Here is a 25,454-nt window from a genome sequence, read left to right as displayed (position 1 = left end):
AGTATCAGGATTTTTTAGATCATTAATAATTACTCTCTAAGTCACAACTTAAGATGACTTCACATAAACACATTTACATAATTAGAAGAACATTTAAATGGGCCATAGTGCCCTTGAAGGATATAATCATAATTATAATCTTAAAAAAGTTAAAAAGTTTAAGTACAGAGCTTTAAATATTAGCTATTTTTAAAAATCTAGACATATAAAAACAAGGTGAAATAGTGGCGCAAGGGGTTAAAACACAACCTATAACGTTGTCCACGGCCTTTGCAGCATGAGTTTGATCCCTGGCCAGCCAGGGAGCTACTCACATGGCGCAGCAGGCCTCTCCTGACTCGCCCGCTGCTCCCCTCAGCAGTGCATTGCAGTCAGTCTGCCTGTTCTGTTCCCCACTCTGTCTCTGGTGAATTCTCTCACACACACCTCCCACCTCTGGCCTGTACCATAGCTCTTGTATGCATAAATAAATAAATAAATCTTTTTAAAAAAATAGGAAGAGCATGCTCACTCCAGTCATCTGAATTTTGGACACAAGGTTCTAACCACTTTCTGTTAAGTGGCATTCCTTCATGGGTTCCCTCAGTGCTTTACCAAGTCCACCTACTCCCCCCTAAATATTCACTATATTGACAGATATCTATTTTTATATAAGGTTCTCCTTATTTAAAAAGAAAAAAAGAAGACAAAAAGCAATAATTCCTTTTAACTAAAACCAACTAAAAGATTAAAGATAACTTAGGACCCAGATAAGATTATTCCCTGATTTGAAAAAAAGAAAACTAAAGTAACTAGAGGGAAACATTTGGAAAGAAAGATGCACTTAAAACTATTAGAATCTCTAATACATTATTTGAGAAACTCTATAAGAATGAGACTATTTACAAATATATTAATCACATCAGAACTAGATTCAGAAAATTATAAATCAAGACCAATTGAGACAAATCATTTCATATATGTATTTTTACATATGGTACTCTGGTAGTTGAATAATTTTGCTCAAGAGTTTAAAAATAAATTGTTTGCTAACACAATAATTAAGCATAAGTCATTAAGAATTAACAGGCACTGTCTCTTCATTTCTGCTCAGAATGATGCAGTAGAGCAAGCAGAAGGCCATCAAACATCCACCCACATCAGGCTCAGAAGAACCATCCCAAGTGGCTATGTGAACATTAAAAAACAGAATGTCAAGACAAGGTACCGGATCCAGGATCCCAAAGGACCCCACTTTGGAAGGAGATTAACATGATTAGAGAAATTAGAAGAACAATTTAATTTAAGAACTAAACAGCACAAACTTAGTGATTACTTTCCACTGGAGAAATCATTCAATACAAGAGTTTGTGCATTCCACTTCCTTTCTAAGGTTGTTTTATATATATTAACTATATAGCTACTGGTATACTCTTACAGAATGTAGTAGATAATTTCAAAGAAATAGTGCATTTTTTTTTACCATTAGGATTCACTCAAAAGACATAGAAGCAATCTGAATTTTAATGTTTGTCTGCTAAACATTCTTTAATTGCAGTGGTTTTAGATTTCTGCAGGATTCTGGATCAGTGAGGCTCTATCCTGACTCTTCCCCATCTGTCCTTATCACTTCTCATAAGCCAAAGATGAACTCCACTTGTCTCAGGACAGACTTAATAACCTTCAGGTCTCCCTGATAACGACATCCATTTCATCAGAAATTATCTACTACATTCTATAGGTTAGTACAGAACAGGCACCAACCACTCACCAGTTTAGTCAACTCTCCTCTCAAGCTTACCTTCAAATTCTATCCTCTTTCTGCCCTATCAGTAGTGACAGGCCCAGCTCATGAGCAACTCCCTTTCTGCCCATGATAAACCTGAGCAGCACACAGCTCATACATGGTCCCTTCCCAGCTTCCCTAACTTGGTCCAAGCCAAATCCTGGACAAGAATACTTTCAAAGTTATTGAGTAGATTCCTGCTTTCTGACATAACCTGTATGTTCCATCCTTTCAAGCTCTTGTTCAAACTGAACCTGTTTACAAATTCATGTAAACTACTAGTCCATCAATCATCCCTAACCTCCCAAGTGGGAGGCTACTGACCATTTCTCCTTTATCATAATGTACAACAGCCCGAATTCTCTCACCCCATCACTCATGCCAATATCCAACCAGAGTCCACATGATCTTTTCTAACATCTATAGCAGTATAGTTGGAGAAAAGTGACAGTATTACAAATTTATGAATTCCAACCACAGGTATCAACATAGGCCAAATCTGTAAATATTAATCATACCAACTGGCTCTAGAGCTGCTGTGAAAAATTAAGTGTATAAGACAGTTTGTCTTCCACTTGTACTTGACTGTTAGAAGGCTGTTAAAACACCTCCTCTGATATTTCCCCTCTGCGCTTAAGTACACTAGCTATACTAGAGATCTTACCACATTTTGTATTTTACTAGGGGTTACACAGCTTAGGAAATGCTAGACAAGCGAAGAGGTAAAACTAGCCAAAGGATTAAGGTTATAGTATTTCAAAGTTTTTTAAATGTATATAATCCTGTATTTATGTCCCAATTAAATATAAAACCTGGGCCTCCCTGGTGGCGCAGGGGGTTAAGCACCGCACTACGAAGCAATCCGCAGCCTCTGCAGCATGAGTCTGATCCCGGCCCAGCCAAGGTGCAACCCACATGGTGAGGCGGACCTCTCCTGTCTCGCCCGCTGTTCCCCTCAGCAGTGTGTTTCAGTCAATCTGCCTGTTCTGTTCCCCACTCTGTCTCTGGTGAATTTTCTCACCCTCGCATCTCTGGTCTTTACCCCAGCTCTTGTATGCATAGATGAATAAATCTTTAAAAAGAAAACTATAAAACCCACTATAGAACCTGAAACTCTACCTTCCTATGGTAAACTGCCTATTTGTTTATCCATATTAAATGAGTATCTTCATCCTTCCATGTACTTTCATGGTGTATACACAATAGCATTCTATAACATAAGTTCCAAATACAGACCAAACTCACCAGGGGTGGATCAAGATAGCTGTGTGTGGCTGACCATGCCTGAGGGGCAATCAGGCTGTAGAGCGGGAACTGCTGCTGGGGGCTGTACACTGGAGGTAAATAAAACGACGCTGTGTAGCGCTGCTGTGTGTAAAGGCTCATGTCCAGAGGTCTAAATCCATTCTTTGGCAAAAATGTGTTTATAGCTATTGCCTTTGCTTTTATCCGTGCCTATTTGAAAACATATAAGTTTCTATTAGAATATTAAAGAAAGTTGAGTTGAAAATAAAGAAAGTATAACTAATGCTATTGCTTACCTTAATTGGTTTTCCTTGAAAAGTTTTGACTTCTTCTCGCAGGTATTTGTAAGCCTAAAGGCAAAGTCATCCAAAATACCATTATGTTAATCTTACAGATAAGATGGACTGACAGTGGGTGTAGTATACTCTTGACATTTATATAGTATTATAAACCAATGGCAAATCAATTATTATTAAAAAAAAAAAGATGGTCTGACAGTTAATTCAAAAGAGTTAAAATATGATGGATATGATCTACATGATCTGAATCACAGATGCCTTAAAATAACCTGCTAAGGGGCCTCCCTGGTGGCGCAGGTGGTTAAGCACTGCACTGTGAAGCTGTTCACAGCCTCTGCAGTGTGGGTTTGATCCCGGCCGGCCAGTGAGAATCCCACATGGCGCAGCAGACCTCTCCTGTCTCGCCCGCTAATCCCCTCAGCAGTGTATTTAGTCAGTCTGCCTTTTCTGTTCCCCGCTCTATCTCTGGTGAATCCTCTCTCACCCTCCCGCGCATCTGGCCTGTACCCCAGCTCTTGTATAAATAAAATAAATCTTTAAAAATAAAAAATAAATAAATAAAAATAACCTGTTATGGGCTATTTTATTTATTTAAATGATCTATAGATCCTTTACACCAAATTCTCACACAAACATCTGTGTACAACTTTGTAGTATTAATGGAAACCATAAAAGTCTCCCAGAGGCCATACACTAAGAATCCTGACCTAGGGAAAAACAACGAATACCAAGTTCCGTGTAATAACCCCTACTTGATATTGGTATTACAGAGTTCCAGAAAAATCATTCCTTATGGATCCTCTCTAAACTGTATTTGAATTCTCCTATATAACACTAAAGAATTGGACCCATCTGATTCACCCTAATCCTGTCACATTTCCAACTGGAAATGAAGGTTGCCCCTGCTGTACTTGTGTGCTTAAGTATATACACACATATACACAAAACTGCCTCCCTTGTCCTGTTCCTCCTGTCCTTCATTTCCCTTCCTGTCAATTAAAGCCTATATTTCAGATTTTTGTTTTATTTCTTTTGAATCCCATCACACTCCAGGTATTCAACACTTAATCTTACACTGTAATCTCTACAAATGTTAAATTGTCTGCCCCAAAGTAAAATTTTCAGGGGCAGGGAAACCATAATAACTCTGTTTTCTGACAAAACTCCTTTATGTATCTTCCAAAGTGCCTCACACACACATACATACAATGATGAAGAGACAGTTTAAATTTCCCAAGACACATTCCAAATATTAAAAAACCTTTCTTTGTCTAGATATAAATACAGAACTCAATTTCCTAGGCTGTTTGTCTTACAGTGTCCTCAGACAGTAACATCACATACTTTTTATAGTTGTAAAAACTGCCTATACAAACACACCTATTCAAAGTTTCTAAAACTTGGTTACTTCTGCACTTTATAGTCAAACTTAACACCATAATGAAAGTTAAGATCTTAGTGCCCAAATTTAACCCTGCTATGTACTAATTGTTAAGTATGGGTAAACTCTGTACTTCTGGGGTGGAGTGGGATGGGAAAGGGTCATGATTAGTGGGGAAGAGCTTACCTGTTGTGCATCAGCTTCTGTTTCAAATGTAATAAACCAATTATCGTTATAGGCAAATTCACAGTTTATAAATTTCGGTAAATTATCACCTTTAAATAGTGCTTCTACTTCCTAGAAACAGAAAGGTCAAGAAATTAATTCTCAATTATGCCACCTTTGTCTTCACCAAATATAACAGATGCACATGTTTTAGGACAGATCCTTAAAATGAAGAGTCCAACATACTGATGCCTAGTAAACCTCTCTTTCAAACAGCTGAGTAGTTCAGTATGGCTGCACTACTAGGATTCCAATGCCATAGAAAAAGAGAGACAACTTACTGACAACTTTCCCTACTCCCAAGATACCATTAAGCCAAATTAATATGAAAATATCAGTTAATGCCACCAGTAGGTTAATAACAAAGTTTCGGGGGGTGGGGGGAGATAATAACTAACAAATTTAAGAAATTTAGAAAGATATCTGACTTTTGCTCTGGCCAAGGTTAATCAGATTACCCTTCTCCCATGAAATATTTAAACAAACAAACACAAAATACCTGAAATAACTGTTTTCAGACAATGGGCTAAGAGGGACACATACAGATGAGTTCACAAGTGCCTGGTTGATGCCTTTTCCAGGCATGAATACCAGGAGGTGAGCATAGGCATAGACAACAACTCTAGAGCTCTCAGAAGTTATTCCAAAGGCTCAGCAAACAGCACACAACTACCTGAAATGATGAGTGAAACACCCAGAGCTCAGGAGAATAGGCTTTGTGTCTTCCCACCAGTCAGAGTGGGAATGCTCCTGATTCACAGGACTTCCAGGACAGCACTCACAAAGGCCATGCCTCAGCACTAGGAAAAGTGTATTGTAAAGGTGGCTCTACTTCCACTAGTAAATACTCCTTAGGGACCACACTGGTCCCAAGTTCACTTAACTGAATCTCACAACAAAGCTCCAGAATATTATAGGAAGGAATACAATTATTCCATATCTAAAATAGTAAAATCTAAAATGCATGGCATCCAGTCAAAGTTTACCAGGCATAGAAAAAAGAATAGAAATAGAACCTATAATAATAAAAAAAAAAATCAAATTAGACCCAGAAATGATAGTGATGATAGAATTAGTGGACAATGACATTAAAACAGTTATTGGATAATATATTCCATATTTAAAAGATAGTAACTGAGCATATGAAATAGATAAAGAAGATTAAAAAACAAAGAAGCAAATTAAGAAAACTATAGGAAATGAAAAATATATTAAAAGGATTAACAGCTAGTTACACATTTTCAGAAGGGAAAAGAGAAATATATTAAGAAACCATGGCCAAGTGACCATCAAATACAAGAAAGTTAAAAACATCAAGGCAGAAAACAACCAAATTGCATAAAACCAATGATAAAAATCTTCAAAGAAGCAAAAAAAAAAAAAAAAAAAAAAGAGGCTTAAAATCTGTTACATATAGAGGAATAAAGGTAAGAGATTTAGCCTCAGAACTATGCACACCAGACCACAGAACTAAATCTTTAAAATAAAGATGAAAAAAGAAACCCCTGTCAGGGCAGAATTCTATACCCAGCAAAAATACCTTTTGTAAAGATTTTTTCAAACATAAAAAAAGATTTATTACCAGCAGACCTATACCACAAGAAATATTAGAGTAATACTGATGTAGAAATGATATCAGATGAAAATCTAGATTTAGACAAAGGATCTAGATCTGTAAATGGTAAATACTGGATAAATATAAAATATACTTTTATTTTTAACCTTTAAAAGAAGTTGACTTGTTTAAAAGCAAGCATAACAATAAATAATTTGGAATTTATGCTTTCGTAGAATTAAAATGCATGACAACAGCATAAAGGCTGGGTGTGGTAAAATGGAAGCATACTTTCATGAAGTGAATAGTACTATATTAATTAAAGGTAGACTATGAATTAGAGCCATCAGCTATAAACCTTAAAGCAACTAGTAAAATAAAAACAAAGAGGTCTATCTAATATGCCAAAAAATAGAATAAAGGGGAGCTAAAAATACAAAATAATCTAAAAAGGGGAGGGGGGAGGAAAGAAAACAAAGAACGGAAGAGACAAAGAAAAAATAGCAAGGTGATTAAATTCAAACCCAATCACATTATTAAACATATCAATGTAGACCAAACTAAACTCCCTCAAAGTAGAGATTTTCACATTGGACAAGAAAAGCAAGACCAACATATAAGCTGCTTATAAGAAGCCCACTTTTAAATATAAAGACACAAATGGACTAAAAAAGAATGGAAAAAGACTTACCAGGCTAAAGTTATAATTAGGAAAGCTATCTGGCTAATTAATACATAAAGTATATTCCAGAGCAAAAAAAAAAAAAACCAGTCATTTCATAAAAGAAGTTACCCTTCTAAAAGTAGTAGAGAAATTAATGAACTACAAACACTTTCTAATCACTGTCAAGAAACTGGTTACATTTAATGGGAAACTGAAAAGTCCTTGCCCAGTAAAAGGAATCTACAGAGTTTAAGAACTTAGTATTTTTTTCTTATTCAGACTGCTTTTAACCACACACCCCCACTTTCCCCTCAATTTTTAATAGAGTCTCCTCTAAACCTTCTCTCCTAAGTCTTCCATTGTTCAAATTTTACAAAAGATATGGGGTATGCAGTTTGGAAAAGGGGACATATACCCAGATTAATTTCTGCAGCTAAGAGCAGAAATTATTCTTGGTATAGTCTGTAAAAATTTGTGTCAAGTCTTGAAAATTTGGGATTATGCATTAGAAAACTGTGAGTTAATGAAGACATTCAAATGAGTAACAAATATGCTGACCCTTCATATTTAGAATCTCAATAAAAAGATGAAGAAGAAATTACAAATCTAACTTCTTTTTCTAACAAACTAAACAACCTAAGTGAATAAAAAGCTAAACTTGGTAGAACCAGACTAGACTCAGGAATGATGTAATTTCTTATCCTAGATATTGTTGGAATACTCACCTTTGCAACATTTTGCCATCTTACTGAACCCTCACATTCACTAATCTATTTACAGAGAAGGAACTAGAAAAGTATGCAGTATTAGTAACCTAGGCTTAAATCATGAATGATGTGGAACTAACAATGGAACATCATGTGTTCTCTGAGAGTCCCAAAGCAGAGAGAAACCAAGACCTGCTTTGATCAGTGCTTTTCTTCATTATTGCAAGACATAACCATCAGCATGTTTTACTATGTGTAGTAACTTCAGGCATTTGGACAAGTTTTATAGCAAGGAACTAATAATAGATTACTTTTCATTACTCTGAAAATATACTATGGTTCTTAAAATTACTGTGCAATTTAGCAGTTCTCAAATTCTGAGCACTAGTTTCCACTTACATAGAAAAAGACATGTTTGCATTTTATCACTCTCATTATAACTATACAAATGCTGGCACATTACCCTAAATCTAATACAGTTTACACCGGCTTGGAGTAAACCTTCATACTGTCCCTTGTCATGAAAATGTTTTGAAAGCAATTTATCATAAAAAATATGTTGCATATGTTAAAACTTAAGGTTTATTATACTTAACTTTTGAAGACTGAAATTACCGTAAGATCTCTTTGTTTTTAATGTAGTGTAATATAGTCCTGAAACCTAAGAGTTTGAAAAGCACTCTAGCCAACAAATCACACTGTAACTAAGAGTGTGTAAGTCCTAGGACAAAAATGTTACTCAACATATTTATTCTGTAAAATACACCTTCCAAAAAAAACACAAAAATAAACAAAAAAAATAAAAAAAACCCAAACACACACACACACACACACACAAATGTCCAAATACCCCTCAAAGGAGAAATAACTTACTTCTACTGGGGTGGATTCAGATATTTCACGTAGTATCACTATGCAGCGATTTTGATTTGGCCTTACTTTTTCTCCCTTTTCATCCACTTGGACTAAAGGTAAAGCTATAAGGGGAAGAAAAATGAATGGTAAAACATATATTAAAGTAAATAAATCATTTATTTGTATACCACTATGATATCATATATTAGGGATGCTGGAAAGTCATGACTTTTTTCTTTGAAAAACAGAAAAAAAAATGTGTCATGACTTTTCTGACAACCCAACAGATATTCCAATGGAATGTATTATACTGTATTATTAAAGAAATGCATATACAATAGGCAAAGTGCTATAACAAATGTAGCATCATGAAACAAGGGCTCTAATAGTTTAAACAACTATAAGTAGATTAAAATTCGCGGTTAAGGTTTCCTCCCTGTTACAAATCCTTAAAGTAAAGTGTTTTATGTTTTATGAAGACTTTCTATTTTGATCTCACAAGAAGCTCCTGCATCCCTTTCTCCCACATTTCCTTAGTGATGCTACGTACACAGCTACACTCCATTGTAAAAACAAGGAGGCTGGTGGCACAGGGTGTAAAATCTTAGCACTATCAAGCTATCACCAGCCACTGTGGCATGAGTTCGAAACCCAGGACAGGGAGCTGACCCATATGGTGCGGCAGACCTCTCCTGTCTCGCCCAATGTACTCCTCAGCAGTGTATTTCAGTAGATCCACTTGTTCTGCCCCCCACTCTGTCTCTGGTGAATCACCCCCTCCCCCTGCACCTCTCACCTGTACCCCAGTTCTTGTGTGCATAAATAAATAAAATAAATCTTTTTAAAAAACAAGGAGGCTGTTGTCCAGGCAATGTAACACTCAGGTACAGGCCTAATTCAGACTTCACCAGTTGATATATGCACTTTTTCATGTTATGTTTTTGGTGTCACAGTTATGAAAGCGTATCATGTATAGATAAGTCATGGTACACCATGATCACAGTGATCAGAGCTGTCCGTAAGTACATAGACACAAATTACCAACATCAGGGATGAAAGATGGGACGTCACTATAGGTTCTACTCATAGTAACAGGTTAATAAGGAATCTTATAAAAAAGTTCACGTTAGTAAGTCTGACAACTTATGCAAAATAAAAACATTCCTTATACAGTATACCAAAACTGACCTTAAAGAAGGAGAGAAACAGAATAGACCTGAATCTAGGCAAAAAACAAATTTCAAAGCCCACATTGGAGAATTGGAGAATTCTATTAAATTTTTAAGAAAAAAATAACAATTCTACAGTAAAACTCTTCTAAAACACTTAGGAACACTTTTCAGTTTAACTTAAGAAACCAGCAGTTCTCTGATGCCTAAGCTAAACAAAGACATTCAATTCAAGAAAGCTACAACCAATATCCCTCATACACATAGATTAAAAAAAAAAAATTCCCGGGGGGAAGGAGAAAGGGACAGGGAAAGGAAGGATTAGGGTAAAAATAAGGGGGGAATGCAATTGTATGGGGAATATAACCAAAATGAAAATGCATACATTGTGCAAAAATGAAAAATGATGTAAGAATTATATAAAATAAAATATTAAAAAAAATTCTCATCAAATTCTGGAGGCACTGTATCCTACAATATATAAAAATATTCATGGATTTATCTCAGTAATGTGAGGTTGATTTACCAACTGAAAATCAAGAGATGTGATTCACCATATTAATGGACTAAAAATCAAACAATCATATCATTATCTCATAGATGGGGAAAAAAGGGTATTTTAAAAATCCATCATCCTTTCTAAATAAAAATTATGAGTAAACTAGGAATAGAAAGGCAAACTCCTCACCTCAACTTCTACCACTACACTTACTGGAGAAAGAAACAAGGTAACGATGCAGAACTCCCAACCCAATTCAACATTGTAGGAGGTTCAAGTCAGGGCAATAATGGCTGAATGAATAGAAAAACAACTTTTACTGAGAGAAAACAAATTTACATCTATGTAGATGATGTGATACAATTTCCACAAAAATTATAATGGGGGGTGGCGCAGCAGTTGAGCGCCAGGTTGTGAAGCTGCCTGCAGCGCAGGTTTGATCCCCGGCTGCTCCCCGGCCACCACCGGAGGAGGGACCCACATGGCGCGCAGACCTCTCCTGCCGCTGCTCCCCTCAGCAGTGTACTTCGGTCCTTCTGCCTGCTCTGTTCCCCGCTCTGGCTCTGGTGAATTCTCTCACCCTCCCGCGCTTCTGACTGTACCCAGTGCTTGTATAAATTAAAAATAAATTAATAAATAAAAATAAATCTTTGAAAAAAATTAAAAAAAAGAAAAGAAAATTAAAAAAATATAATGAATGAGTTTAGCAAGGTTTAGAGAACAAGATCAAAATATAAAAATGAGTTCTATTTAGACACACTAGCACAAAACAACTGGATACTAAAATTTAAAATCATCTAAAATTAAGTCAAAATGACATAGTTATCAATCTGATAACTTATGGAGGACCTGTACATTGAAAACTGGAAAATACTGCCAAGAGAAAATTTTAAAAGGTCCGAGAAAGAAAGGGACAGAGACAGAGATTGATTGATTCTGAGTTCATGGATTGGAAAACTCAATATTGTATATTGTTACCACGTCACTTCTCAAACTGATTTATAGACGCAATATAATCCCAATAAAAATATCAACAGGCCCGTTGGAAAAACCAAAATGCTGATAAAAATTCAAATGGAAAGACAAAAGCATTTAGAAGTGCAAAATCAAGTCAGAATGCTGACACCAATTGTTAAGACTTACTATAAAGTCTGAGTAATAAAGACACTACAGTACTGGTGTCACAACCAACAAATAGATTAAGGACAGACACACAGCCCATAGAGAAACCCACATGCGCAAGTATTGTGAAAATGGTGCACTGAATGCAATGGAGAAAGAAAAGTCTCTTCAATAAATGGTGTGAATACAGTTGTATATCCACAGACAGGGAAGAGGCGAACTTAGATCACATCATGAACCACTTACAAAAATTAGCTTAAAATGCATCACAGATGTAACAACATAAAATCTTAAAATATATATAGTGTAAGAAAACCTTTGAGGGAGCCTACCTGATAGCACAAAGGGTTAAGTCTCAGCACTATGAAGCTATATGAAGCCACTGCAGCACGAGTTCAAGCCCCGCCAGAGAGCTACCTACATGGTGCAGCAGAGCTCTGTCTCGCCCACTGCTCCCCTCAGCAATGTATTTCAGTCGATCTGCCTGTTCTGTTCCCCACTCTGGCTCTGGTGAATCCTCTCAACCCCTGCACCTCTGGCCTATACCCCAGTTCTTGTATGCATAAATAAATCTTAAAAATAAAAGAAAAAAGAAAAAAGGAAAACCTTCGGGGACTTTTGGATTAAGCAAAGATTTTCTTAGGTACAACACCAAAAGCAAGGTACATAAAAGAGGGGGGAAATGACTAAATTGGGATATATACAAAATTCAAAACTCTCCTTTTCAAAAACACTGTTAGCAGAAGAAAAGAGAAGCCACAAACTACGAGAATATATTTGCAGGCTAAATATATGACAAGGACTTGTCTGGAATGTAGATAATACATATCTCAAACCACACACACATCCACATGTGTGTGCACACTCCTCAAGTATCAATTATAAGAAAACTAATAAAAAAAACCGGCAGAGACCAGGAAGACATATAAACAGGTATTTCAGCAAAAGGAAGAGGATAAATAAGTAAATGAAAAGATGCCAGGCATCACAGAAACAAATTAAACCATGAAATACCCACTACACACCTAATTAGATAGCAGAAGTGTTGGCAATCACTGAAGGTAAGGTCCTGCTTAAAATGGTATGGTACTTTGGGAAAAGGTGGGCAGTTTCACGAACTGACCATATACCATCTGAATATTCCACAGCCAGTTATTGACCCAAGAACCACAGAAGCAATACCCACACTGAGTCCTGCATATTACATTCATATTTACTCTATTTGCAGCAATAACCTAAAAATCCATCCTGTGGATGAGGCTCAGTGATCAATAAGTTATTTCAGGACTGATCCCATGTATTAAAAATTTCTAAAAACTGCAAATTACTCTAAAGTGACAAAATGCATGTGAACAGTTGCTCCAGGGTAGAGGACACTTTTAAGGGTCAATGGTATGTTCATTATCTTGATAGTGGTGATTCTGTGGGTGTCAAAATGTCAAAATTCTACAAATGTATATTTATACTACATGTAATGCAAGGTGTGTGAATTCTACTTCAATAAAGCTGTAGAAAAAGAGACCTTGGTAACAGCCTCTGTGTCTGTGTTCCCTTGGTCAGTTTTCCCCCCTCCCCCTAGAATTTATACTGAATTAGGAGTCTCAATCCATATAGTTTTAACCTGTACTTCTGAACTCATTTAAAAAAAAAAAATTCAGTTCTGTTGTCCAAATTCCTAAACTTGGGCCTCCCTGGTGGTGCCAGGGGTTAAACACAGCACTGTGAGCCCATCTACAGCTTCTGCAGCACAAGTTTGATCCCCTGTCAGCCAGGGAGCTACCCACATGGCACAGAAGACCTCTCCTGTCTCGCCTGCTGCTCCTCTTAGCAGTGTATTTCAGTCAGTCTGCCTGATCTGCTCCCCACTCTGTCTCTGGAGAATCCTCTCACTCCTCCCTCCCCTGGGACCACATCTGGCCTGTACTCCAATTCTTATATGCATAAATAATTTTTTTAAAAAAAGAGAAAAGGGCCTCCCCTGGTGGCACAGCAGTTGAGAGCTGGGCTGTGAAGCTGCCCACAGCCTCTGCAGGGCCAGTTTGATCCCCGGCTGCTGGCGAGGGTCCCACATGGCTCGACAGACCTCTCCTGCCACGCCTGATGCTCCCCTCAGCAGTGTATTTCATCAGTCTGCCTGTTCTATTCCCCCGCTCTGGCTCTGGTGAATTCTCTCACATTCCCGCACTTCTGACTATACCCAGTGCTTGTATAAATAAATAAATAAATCTTACCAAAAAAGAAAAGAAAAACAAATTCCTAAACTTTACATAAATGGTGTCAACTTGTGTCTACATTAAATATTTCTACAGTTAATAATGTCATTTTGAATTTATTCTTCATGAAAAATACAGGCCTAATTCATTTTAATTGTACTAATCTTCACTGTAAGACAATGTATTTATTTACACTCTGGTGCCAAATATTTTTGTGTCTGTGTTTTAAATTAACAATTTCAATTATATTAAAGTTAAAACAGTACTTAAATCAAATATACTGTGCCATGTACTATGTGTTATGATATAAAAAATAGCCTAAAAATGTAATTTAGGGCTTTCCTGGTGGCATAAGGGGTTAAGCACTGCACTATGAAGAAGCAATCCGCAGCCTCTACAGCACGAGTTTGATCCCTAGCTGGCCAGGGAGCAACCCACATGGAGCAGCAGACCTCTCCTGACTCACCCGCTGCTCCCCTCGGCAGTGTATTTCAGCTGGTATGCCCTGTTCTGTTCCCTGCTCTGTCTCTGGTGAATCCTCTCACCCCCTGCATCTCTGGCCTGTACCCCAGCTCTTGAATGCATAAATAAATAAATCTTTAAAAAAATTTTTAAAAATGTAATTTATACAATTTCATGAGCAGTAGTTTCAGTGCTGTACTAGGGAATATTCAAATGAAGACAAATGTTCTCAATACAGCATATATTGAAATTTATATGGAACCATAAAAGACCCCAAATAGACAAGCAATCTTACACCACCCTCCTCCAAAAAAAAAAAAAAAAAAACAATGGAGCCATCATGCCCAGATCTCAAACCATACTACAAAGCTATAATAATCATAACAGCATGATACTGGAATAAACATACACACAGACCAATGGAATAGAACTGAAAGCCCAGAAATAAACTCACATTTATACAGACAGTTAAATCTATGACTAAGGAGCCAAGAGTATACAATGCAGAAATATCTCTTCAATAAATGGGAAAACTGAACATCCCCAAGAGAAAAAAGAAACTATACCACTCTCTTTCATACTGTACAGAAAAATTAATGAAAAATGGATTAAAGACTTGGATAAATATCTGAAATCATAATATACAGAAGAAAACAGGCAAAACACTTCACGATTTTAGATTCAGGAATGGCTATGAAGACTTGACTCTAAGAAAAATGAGAGAAAATGCAAGAAAAATGAAAGCAAAAATAAAATGGAATAATGTTTAGCTAAAAGGTTCTGTATAGCTAGCAAAAGAAACTGCCATTAAAACAAAGACAACCTATTAATGAGAGAAAATATTTGCACATCATATATCTAACAAGGGCTAAGATCCAAGATCCACAAAGAATTCACACAGCCAATAAAAAGAAAACAAAGAAACCAATTTTAAAAAAAGGGGGGGTAGAAGAGCTAAATACATACTTTCCAAAGAAGACATACAGAGAATAAACAGGAACATGAAAATTATGTTCAACACCACAGAAATGCAAAAGTACAATGAGATAACAACTTAACTTCTGTGAGAATGGTCCACACAAAAACCAAACCAAACAAAAACAGAAACAAATGTTGGCAAAGGTGTAGTAGAGAAAAGAGAAACATATGCTCTTAGTGGGAACATAGACTGGGTCAAGTCCCTATGAAAAACAATTTGGAGGTTCCTCATGATATTAAAAACAGATATACATCATAATGATCCAGTAATTTCACCTCTTGGTATTTATCCAAAGAATGCAAAAATACTAATTTGAAGGGATATATGCACTCCTATGTTGACTGCAGCACTATTTACAAGTAATGGAAACAACCTAAGTGATCCAATGCAAATGGGTGGAATAAGAAGATGAGATACATATACATGATGAAATATTACTCAGCTATTAAAAAATTAAATAAAATCTTTCCATTCTCAACTACATGAATAAAACTTTAGGGAATTATGCCAGGTGAAATAAGTCATAAGGAGAAAACCAAATACCTAATTAATTCACTCATATGGGGAATACAGAGAAACAAAACGGAACCAAACAACCCCAGAAGTATGACTGCAGAGATGAGCTATTAGAGGGATAAAAAGGGGGTAGGTACAAAGTGGGGAGAGGGAGATAAAAGGATATGGGTGCTTTGGAGGTGATGTGGTGATACATACATTAGGATGTGTAAACCTATTCCCCTATATCATAGACAGTATTATAAAATGTTACCTCAAAAAATAAAAATGTCTGACACACACATACACACAAAGTGTACTCTGTCTGAGTCACTGTCAGACAAATTGGGGAAAGGGAAAAGATTTAAACATGTGATCTCTGCTCAAAGAGCTTCTGCAAGTTACTCTGTTCAGAGCTATGGCTACTTAAGTAAATATGGAAACTGTACTTTGATCATATAGGTTATTATATATGCATATAGTTTTTAAAATTTATTTATTTATTTATACAAGCACTGGGTATAGTCAGAAGGGCGGGAGGGTGAGAGAATTCACCAGAGCCAGAGCAGGTTGCAGAACAGGCAGACTGACGAAGTACACTGCTGAGGGGAGCTGCGGGTGCGGCAGGAGAGGTCTGCGCACCATGTGGGACCCTCCCTGGTGTCCGGGAATCAAGCCAGGGCAGCAGAGGCTGCGGGCAGCTTTGCAACCCAGCACTCAACCGCTGCGCCACCGGGGAGGCCCTGCATATAAATTTCTGTATAAAAACTGAGTGAGAAAAGAGACGAGATAAGGAAGAACTGAACACAAAAAGATAGAAAGTAACATTACAACTCAAAAATACCTTCCCACACAATACACAGCTGGCAAGGGAGGTTAAGTGAGGTTAGAGTGGGGATCAAAGGAGGTGCTTAAATAAGTACACAGGACACTTAAAAACCCTCATCTATAAGATGCAACAAATTGCAGATGCAAGAGGTTACTCTGAATGGGGTGTGACAAAAAAAGTAATTAATAAATTAAACTGGGATGATTCCCTAACAACCAAAGACTTTATAACAAGGTAAAGTGTATATAATTATATGAAAATCTATGGACTTTGTAAGTGGGTCAAACAGCATCAGACTCAGGGGCCTCCCTGGAGGCACAGGGGTTAAGTACCGCACTCTAAAGCTATCTGCAGCCTCTGCAGGAGGAGTTCCATCCCCAGCCAACCAGGGAGCAACCAACATGGCACAGCAGACCTCTCCTGACTTGCCCACTACGCCCCTCAGCAGTGTACTTCAGTCTGCCTGCTCTGCTCCCCGCTCTGGCTCTGGTGAATTCTCTTACCCTCCTGCGCTTCTGACTGTACCCAGTGCTTGTATAAATAAATAAAAATAAATAAATAAATCTACTCATATTTTAAAAAATAAAAAATAAAACACAACTAAGTTCAAAGGTAAGATGTTTGTCTATTTCTACTATTAAGTAAACTGCACACAGGGGAAACTCTGTTCAGACTGCCAGCATACAGATAAACCAAGGTATAAGTAAAGAAAAGTCATGGTGAGAAAAATGAGGCTTTAATTCAGGCAAGATGGTACCCCAACATTATAAATATTTAGGAAGAGCGGTCATCCTGTTCTTTGTGAAGGATATCCACCAGAGATGTTTAATAGAGAAATAATGAGAAGGGAGACTATAAAGATAATATACCTGGTAGTGTAGCCCTATATAAAAGTGAACTTTTATAATTAAAAACAATTCTATTTAAAAAGAAATAAAAAATACATTGTACATTTAGTATAAAATTAACCTCTGTGAAGTAATCCCAGGTGGGAAGGGAGGGGTGGAAGTATTACAAAGCACACAAGGAAGGAGGGCAGTGGTGGGTGTGTTCTCCTGCCTAGCAATGGTTTCACCAACATATATGTAAGTTTTCATATACATTGAAATTAATTTAAGATTCAATAACATGCTTTAAATATGCAGTTTACCAAGTCAATTATACCTCAGTAAAGTAGTTCTTTTCTTCCTTTTTTTTTTTTTTAAAGATTTATTTATGCATACAAGAACTGGAGTACAGGCCAGAGATTGTGGGGCGTAAGAGGATTCACCAGAGTGAGTGGGGAGCATAACAGGAAGACCGACTGAAATACACTGCCAAGGGGAGCAGCGGGCAAAACAGGAGAGGTCTGCTGCGCCATGTGGGTCACCTCCCTGGCCGGGGATCGAACTCGTGCTGCAGTGGCTGTGGATAGCTTCACAGGCTGCATCTTAACCCCTTGTGTCACCAGGGAGGCCCAAGTAGTTCTTTTTTTAATAAAGAAAACAGGCTGCACAAGCCTCAATGTACAAAGCAAACCAGGATAGCAACAAACTGTACTTGTGACATGGCAGATAATGTGAAACACCCTCATTTCCTGCATCCTTGCAGGTTTCTGATAGGATGTTTTAACCTCCCTCTGATGCCAAATGCCCAAGAAACAACTTTTCAATCACAATATCCTCTTAAGGAAAAGGGCCAGTAATATTTCCCCAAAACTGTAGTAGGAAGATGAAATTGGAAAGAAATTCCTCTAATGGCTAGAATGCTAATAATTAAAATGTACTCTACTTTATCCTAAATACTGTTATTTATTGTATTTCCATCAATATGACAGCTGTCCTTAATATCTCCAGCACCTTTCCATATCCCTTGACCTACCATTAGGGATGAGGCCGAGGTTTTAGAGATGGACAAACCAGATGTTTTGCATGACAGGGGGGCTTGGTCAGAAAGAACTGGAAGGTAAAGGGAGGGCTCTATCTTCCCTCAAGTACTTTATCACTGAACACCTATAATTCTGAAGAATCACAAAGATGAGAAAAAAATGCAGTCAAAAATCACATATAATTCAGCAAAAGTATTATTTACTTACATCTCAGCACTTCAACGATCAAATCCATGTCGGTACTGAGCTTCTTGATGTGGTCCAGGTTAGCTACCGTTGTTATTGGCACATACTGATCACTATCCATCTGTGATATCAGGTACATATCACTAGCAAGGTTCTCCCTGCAGAAAGAAGACAAACTCTTCTTATTAATTCTTATTTAAAAGAAAGCATCACCAAAGGTATTGAGAATGGCGTGGTTATCACTTCAGAGTTAGATCTGAGTTCAAACCCTCCTCTCACCTTAGGTAATTTATTTTCAAAGACATTTGGGGAGGACGAGAGAACAAAAGTATAATGCATTTTCTACAACCAAAATTAACACGAAGGTAAATCTCTTTAAATGTATTTAGAGCATACCCTTGTTTCCAATACATGCTTGAATAGCTTATTAAAAATACAGGTTTGGGGAGTTCTTTTTGTTTTTTAGAAAAGGAAATCCAGTTGAAGGAACATAAAAGTAAGAAATATATGCAAAAGCGAGCAAAGATTGGCACCCAAATACTTGTTGTTCTGTCTGGTACCCTCTAGAGAAGCTTCAGAACTAATCAGACTACCTAGCACTTCTAGAAGGCAGGAGTAAAAACAGGAGAACACCACCATTACCAATATCCACAGGGGCACAAGGCAAGTCACAGACAACCAGTTTAGGTGAAGATGATCTACTTCCTGGCATTCAAGCCTTTCATGACTGTCTCCAACATGTTTCCATAAAGAGACAATGCATTTAAAACATCTTAGCACTAGACACAACTAAACTCTGGTTTCAGTGGTTCTGCAACAAGGACTGATGACAGTAGTAAAGCCCAATAATGCCACTGATCTGAAAAGGGGAACACTTTTCTCCTCATTTTCATTAGCCATCTCACAGATATAAAGCATATGGTCACAGGAGGCAGAGACAAGGGTTGTGAGTGGCACAGACAAGGTTTTCCAACTTCTGCAACAGTATTATCTCCTTGTACATTATGTCATCATGTAGTGTATGTAGTAGTGTCCTTATTTGTGAATATTTGGAGGTGGAAGCTCAGCTAAGGCTCCTCACCTTCATCCTCAAGCAGCTCTATAATCTGAGGACAATCCTCAGCAGACACCTCTGTGGGGCTCCTCACCTTCATCCTCAAGCAGCTCTATAATCTGAGGACAATCCTCAGCAGACACCTCTGTGGGGCCTCAAGGCAGGTCCAGAGAAAAATCACCATTACTAATAGAAAACTTTACATCTAGCCAATTCGTTATCTTCATATGCAAAGAAAATTCATTTAACCCAATCCCATCTTCTTGTATGTCCAGTTCTGCCCTCTGAACTTCCAAAGGTATCTTTTTAACAGAAAAAGTATCATTCAGGAAAAAAAGCACAGCTGAAAATGAGTATTATATAAATGAAACAATTTGATCCTGCAGTGTTTGGAATAGTTTGAAGAGTATAAGAAATGTGTAATCGGGCTTCCCGGTGGCACAGCGGATTGAGCGCAGTGCTGTGAAGCAGTCCGCAGCCCCTGCAGCACAGGTTCGATTCCCCGCTGGCCAGGGAGATTCCCACATGGCGCAGCAGACCTCTCCTGTCGCGCCCGCTGCTCCCCTCAGCAGTGTACTGCCTGTTCTGTTCCCTGCTCTGTCTCTGGTGAATCCTCTCACCCTCCCACGCCTCTGGCTTGTACACCAGCTCTTGTATAAAAATAAATAAATCTTAAAAAAAAAAGTTTAAAAGAAATGTGTTATCAAACTCTACTGTGCTAAGTAAAGAATGTCTCTGAGACTGATGACCTAAGGGCCTATCTCAGAGATTAATTCGTGGACGAGGGGAAGAGTATAGGAACGCTTATTACAAAAAACAGTCCAGATAATGATATTGGCAAAATAAGTCTGTGCACCACTGTGAGGAACACTGTTCTCTATCAAGTCAAAGATAATTACTACACAATATTCTAGATTTTGTATTAACATGTACACAGCCATAGACAGGTATCAGATACACAGGTAACAGATACACTCTCAGGTAACAGATACACACTCATCCTATGTAAAATGTCAAATTTGTATGCAATAACCAATATGTAACACCACAGATATTAAGTATGAGAAAACCCTCTACCATCCTTACCTAGATAAGCAGAATTCCAATGTTTTTTTAAGTACTTCTCGAGGGTCTTCCTGGTTTTCTGGTTGAGACTCATTTCCTCCTGTATAAAAGTAATGATCAACTCAGGCAAAATAGCTTAAAATTTACCAGATGATTCAGTAGATCAATTTTAATGTTTGCAATATCCATATTAGCCTATCTATATATTATATGGAGAATGTAAGAAAATAGTTTACTGCTAAAAAAAAGGAAATCATATGCAAAAATACTCTCCTTGCCCACACAAAACAACACAGTTTTGAAAATAACCTGAGGAGTAAGACAAAGTTTAACACGTGCCTTTTATTCACAAAAGAAGTCTAAGCACTTTTAATGCCAATTCAAATAGCATTTCTAGGTAGCCAATAAGAACACAGACACTAAAATAATAATATAAAGAACAAAAAAATCAAAGCAAGAAAAAGTTACAAGCCAAAGAATCAAGGATAGGCTTCAAACACACAGGACATAAGGATCATACAGAATTTCTTTTATGCGTTTTTAGACATTATAGCCAAAATGTTTCCAAGTTTGATGAAAAAAAAAAAAAATGTAAATCACAGCTCCAACTTGTTAGGTGAAATAAACCCAAAGAAACATGAAGGTCATTTTTAAGACACATCAAAAATCAAAATGCTTAATAAAAAGAGAAAATCTTAAAAAATGTTACACAGAATGGATCAAAACCAGATTATTTTTCTGTCTAAACATAGAAAAAGAGCACCAGAAATAGTAACTACAAAGATAAGTTATTTTTCTTAATAATGGTATTTTGATACTATTTCCAATAAAAACAACCTGATTTCCTTGGCAAAATTCTGGTTCTAGGAAACAGAGAAAGAAAACAAACAAGACTGATGGGGGCATATGAAATGGAGCCAATGATAGGATATTTGAGCAACAAAAGTAGAAGTATTGGATTATAACCCAAAGTATAAAAAACCTATGATTTCGTACTGGTATATATATTGATATAAAAATTACCATTATATCGATCATTGAATAAAATAATTCAACCACAATAATAATAGCTGGGAAAAAAAGGAAGAAGAGAACCTCCCTGGTGGAGCAAGGAGTTAAGTCTCAGCACTATGAAGCTACTGTAGCATGAGTTCGATCACTGGCCAAGGAGCTGACCCACATGGCGCAGCAGACCTCTCCTATCTCGCGCACTGCTCCCCCCAGCAGTGTATTTCTATAGCTCTGCCGGTTCTGCTCCCTGCTCTATCTCTGATGAGTCCTCTCACCTTCCCAAATCTCTGGCCACCCCAGCTCTTGTATGCATAAATAAATCTTTAAAAATACATAAACAAATAAGGAAGAAGAGAAAAACTCTCATAAGAATTCCCAATTAATTATATAGATTTTTCTGCCCTCCTGAAGGGGACATTCATTAGGTATGGGCTATGCACAGTAACTTCCTTCCAAAGAGTACAAAATGGGAGGAGGAAGAAAATGAGGAGCTTTATAGTACGGAAATCTTGATAAACACTCAGCCTATTGATTAAGGTCCATCTCAACAGTGATAGAAGATGTTGCTAATATATGCCTTTAGTGTGGTGGGGTAGAAATGGTATTTTACCCTCTGTGGTCTTTCTGCCCCCAAAGCCATAATACTAGTATTGTGATGAAAAAAAAATAAAACAAATTCTAATAGAAGAGTACTCTACAAAACAATTGACCATTACTCCTCAAAATACTCAAGGACACGAAAAACTGAAGTCTGAGAAACTGCTACAGTCCAGAAAGCCTAAGGAGACATGACTGATTACATGTAATGCAGTGTCCTAGATGGATCCTGGGGCAGAAAAAGGATACTAGGTAAAAATGTACCAATACTGGTTCGGTAATGTGGCAAAAATATCAATATAAACATTCCAAGTTAGAATAGGAGAAACTGGATGCTTGGTGTACAGGAATTCTGTGTGTTCAATCTTTGCATTTTTTCTGTAAATCAAAAGGTGTTCTAAAAACATATAATAAGATGATAGACTCAAACCTAGCCACATAAATTAACACAGTGTTAATATTCTAAACACAGAATTAAAGGCAAAGAGCGTTAAGACTTGATTTTAAAAAGGCAAGACAACTACTATCTATAATGAGTATTTTATTAAGCATAGGCTAAAAGTAAAAGGATGGTGGAAGATATAATATGCTAACATAGTTGAAAGCTGAGGTGACTATAAAGAAAATTCCCAGGAATAAAGATCATTTCATTGAGCAAGAGTCAACTCATCAAGAAATCATAAAAATTCTAAAACAGAGCCCCAAAATACACAAAGCAAAAACTGATAGAATTAATAAGAGAAATAGACAACTCCAAAAACCAACACCTCTCTCAATAATTGATAGAGCAAGAAACCAGAAAGATTGTAGTATACCTGAACAACACTATCACCAAACTAAGCCTGACTGTTATTTAGAGAATACACCAAAAAATACAAAAGCAAAATACGCAGAAAACGATCACCAAAAAGGTCTATAACCTGGGGCAGAGTACAAATCTTAATTCAAAGGGAGACTCAAGTTATACAAAATATGTCCTTTGTTCACAATGAGACTGATTACATTACTAATCAACAACAGAAAGCTCCCTGAAAAAACCCCAAGTATTGGGCAACTAAGTGATATACTTGTAAACTATCCATGGATTAAAGAATATAAAACAGGGCCTCGCCGGTGGTGCAGTGGTTGAGCGCTGGTCTGCGAAGCTGCCCGCAGCCTCTGCAGCACCGGTTCGATCCCCGGCCGCCAGTCGAGGGTCCCATATGGCGCGTAGACCTCTCCTGCTGCCCACTGCTCCCCTCAGCAGTGTACTTCGTCCATCTACCTGTTCTGCTCCCTGCTCTGGCTCTGGTGAATTCTTTCACCCTCCCGCACTTCTGACTGTACCCAGTGCTTGTATAAATAAATAAATCTAAAAAAAAAAAAAAAAGTTTGAAAAAAAAAAAGGAAATGATTTAAAAAAAAAGACGTAAAAAAAAATAAAGAATATAAAACAAAAACACAAAATCTGAGAAATTCTGAGATTGTGCTAATGCAATATTTAGATGGAAATTTACAGACCCAAATGGTTATCTTAGAATAAAAAGTCTAAAATCAATAAGCCCAGGCCCCAGTCACTGAGCCGCCGCCAAGGTCTCAGCAGCCTCCCCCTCGAGCCCTCTCGCTTCCCGACGCTCCGTCCCCCCCGCCCCGCCCGCCTTCTCCCGCCGCCGCCTTCCACAGGCCGTTTCCACCGAGGAAAAGGAATCGTATCGTATGTCCGCTATCCAGAACCTCCACTCTTTCGACCCCTTTGCTGATGCAAGTAAGGGTGATGATCTGCTTCCTGCTGGCACTGAGGATTATATCCATATAAGAATTCAACAGAGAAACGGCAGGAAGACCCTTACTACTGTCCAAGGGATCGCTGATTACGATAAAAAGAAACTAGTGAAGGCGTTTAAGAAGAAATTTGCCTGCAATGGTACTGTAATTGAGCATCCAGAATATGGAGAAGTAATTCAGCTACAGGGTGACCAGCGCAAGAACATATGCCAGTTCCTCGTAGAGATTGGACTGGCTAAGGACGACCAGCTGAAGGTTCATGGGTTTTAAGTGCTTTTGGCTCACTGAAGCTTAAGTGAGGATTTCCTTGCAATGAGTAGAATTTCCCTTCTGTCCCTTGTCACAAGTTAAAAACCTCACAGCTTGTATAATGTAACCATTTGGGGTCTGCTTTTAACTTGGACTAGTGTAACTCCTTCATGCAATAAACTGAAAAGAGCCAAAAAAAATAAATAAAATCAATAAGCCCAGCTTCCATCTTAAGACACTAGAACAAGAACAAATAAAATCTAAGGTAACTGGAAGAAAGTGTATGAATAAAGAGAGAAGAAACCCAATAAAACAGGAAGAAAAAAAGAACTGAGAAAAACCAATAGTGCCAATACTGGTTCTTTGGTTCTTTGACAAGAATTGATGCAACTTCTATTCAGAACGTTTAGAGTGAGGGAGGAAAAAAGATTGAAAAGACTATTATTACCAACCAGCAATGAATGTGACATGACTATAGATTCTACAGATTATCACAAGTACAGAGTATTATAGAACTATGCAATAACTTTGATAAAATTAAGCAAATTACTCAGACAACCTGAGTAATCTAATATAAAAGAAAACCAAACTGTAGCTGAAAACTTCCCCACAAAGAAAACTATGTCCAGAAGGTATTCACATCTTTATTTAAGAAAGAAATGACACTTCAAAAAAAATTGAATAGAAGGGCCTTCATCGAAAACAAAACACCAACCAAATCATTTTATCTCTTATGAAAAGAGGTTTAAAAATCCTAAGCAAAATTTTGGTCAATTTAACCCAATAAAACTTCAAATATGTATAATGATACAGTGAGGTCTACGCCAGGAAAGGAAGGCTGGTGAAACATTTGAAAAATCAATCCATTCAACTTTTCTTAACATTCTCTAAAGAAATAATCACTGCTGGGCCTCCCCTGGTCGCGCAGCAGTTGAGCGCCGGTTCGTTCCCCAGCTGCTGGTGAGGGTCCCACCAAAAAAAAAAAAAAAAAAAAAAAAAGAAAGAAATAATCACTGCCATAGATGGAGAAAAAGCACAATAAATTCCAACAAATATTCCTCAAAAAAACCCTCACAAATGGGAAGAGATGGGCACCATACCAACCTGATAAAGGGCATGCATGTGAAACAATACTCCGCTGACAAAAAAATTCTAGAAAATGCAAGATAGTCTAACCTATTATGACAGAATCCAGAT

At 37.4% G+C, this 25,454-nt stretch overlaps 2 protein-coding genes across 3 annotated transcripts in view; one reads left to right on the top strand and one right to left on the bottom strand.

Moving 5' to 3' along the window:
• LARP4B (La ribonucleoprotein 4B) overlaps window positions 1–25,454 on the bottom strand; it is a gene marked incomplete at both ends in the record, with an annotated part of 56,265 nt that overhangs the window by 12,698 nt on the left and 18,113 nt on the right. For both annotated transcript variants that reach the window (XM_084254238.1, XM_084254237.1), the window contains 6 exons: window positions 3,011–3,220; window positions 3,307–3,360; window positions 4,877–4,987; window positions 8,715–8,818; window positions 18,539–18,675; window positions 20,658–20,736. In XM_084254238.1, the coding sequence (XP_084110364.1) occupies window positions 3,011–3,220; window positions 3,307–3,360; window positions 4,877–4,987; window positions 8,715–8,818; window positions 18,539–18,675; window positions 20,658–20,736 (695 nt within the window). The remainder of the gene's footprint in view (window positions 1–3,010; window positions 3,221–3,306; window positions 3,361–4,876; window positions 4,988–8,714; window positions 8,819–18,538; window positions 18,676–20,657; window positions 20,737–25,454) is intronic.
• Window positions 23,540–24,278, top strand: LOC311183931 (eukaryotic translation initiation factor 1-like; the record flags this gene model as incomplete). Its single annotated transcript, XM_084253637.1, has 1 exon — window positions 23,540–24,278. Exon 1 carries the CDS (start codon window positions 23,940–23,942, stop codon window positions 24,276–24,278), a length of 339 nt encoding a protein of 112 aa, XP_084109763.1. The 5' UTR covers window positions 23,540–23,939.

The sequence above is a fragment of the Talpa europaea genome (genome assembly GCF_964194135.1).
Source record: "Talpa europaea genome assembly, chromosome: 14".
In the NCBI taxonomy this organism is placed as follows: Eukaryota; Metazoa; Chordata; class Mammalia; order Eulipotyphla; family Talpidae; genus Talpa; species Talpa europaea.
Note: the sequence above shows the minus strand (reverse complement) of the source record. Positions and strands in the feature narration are given on the sequence as shown.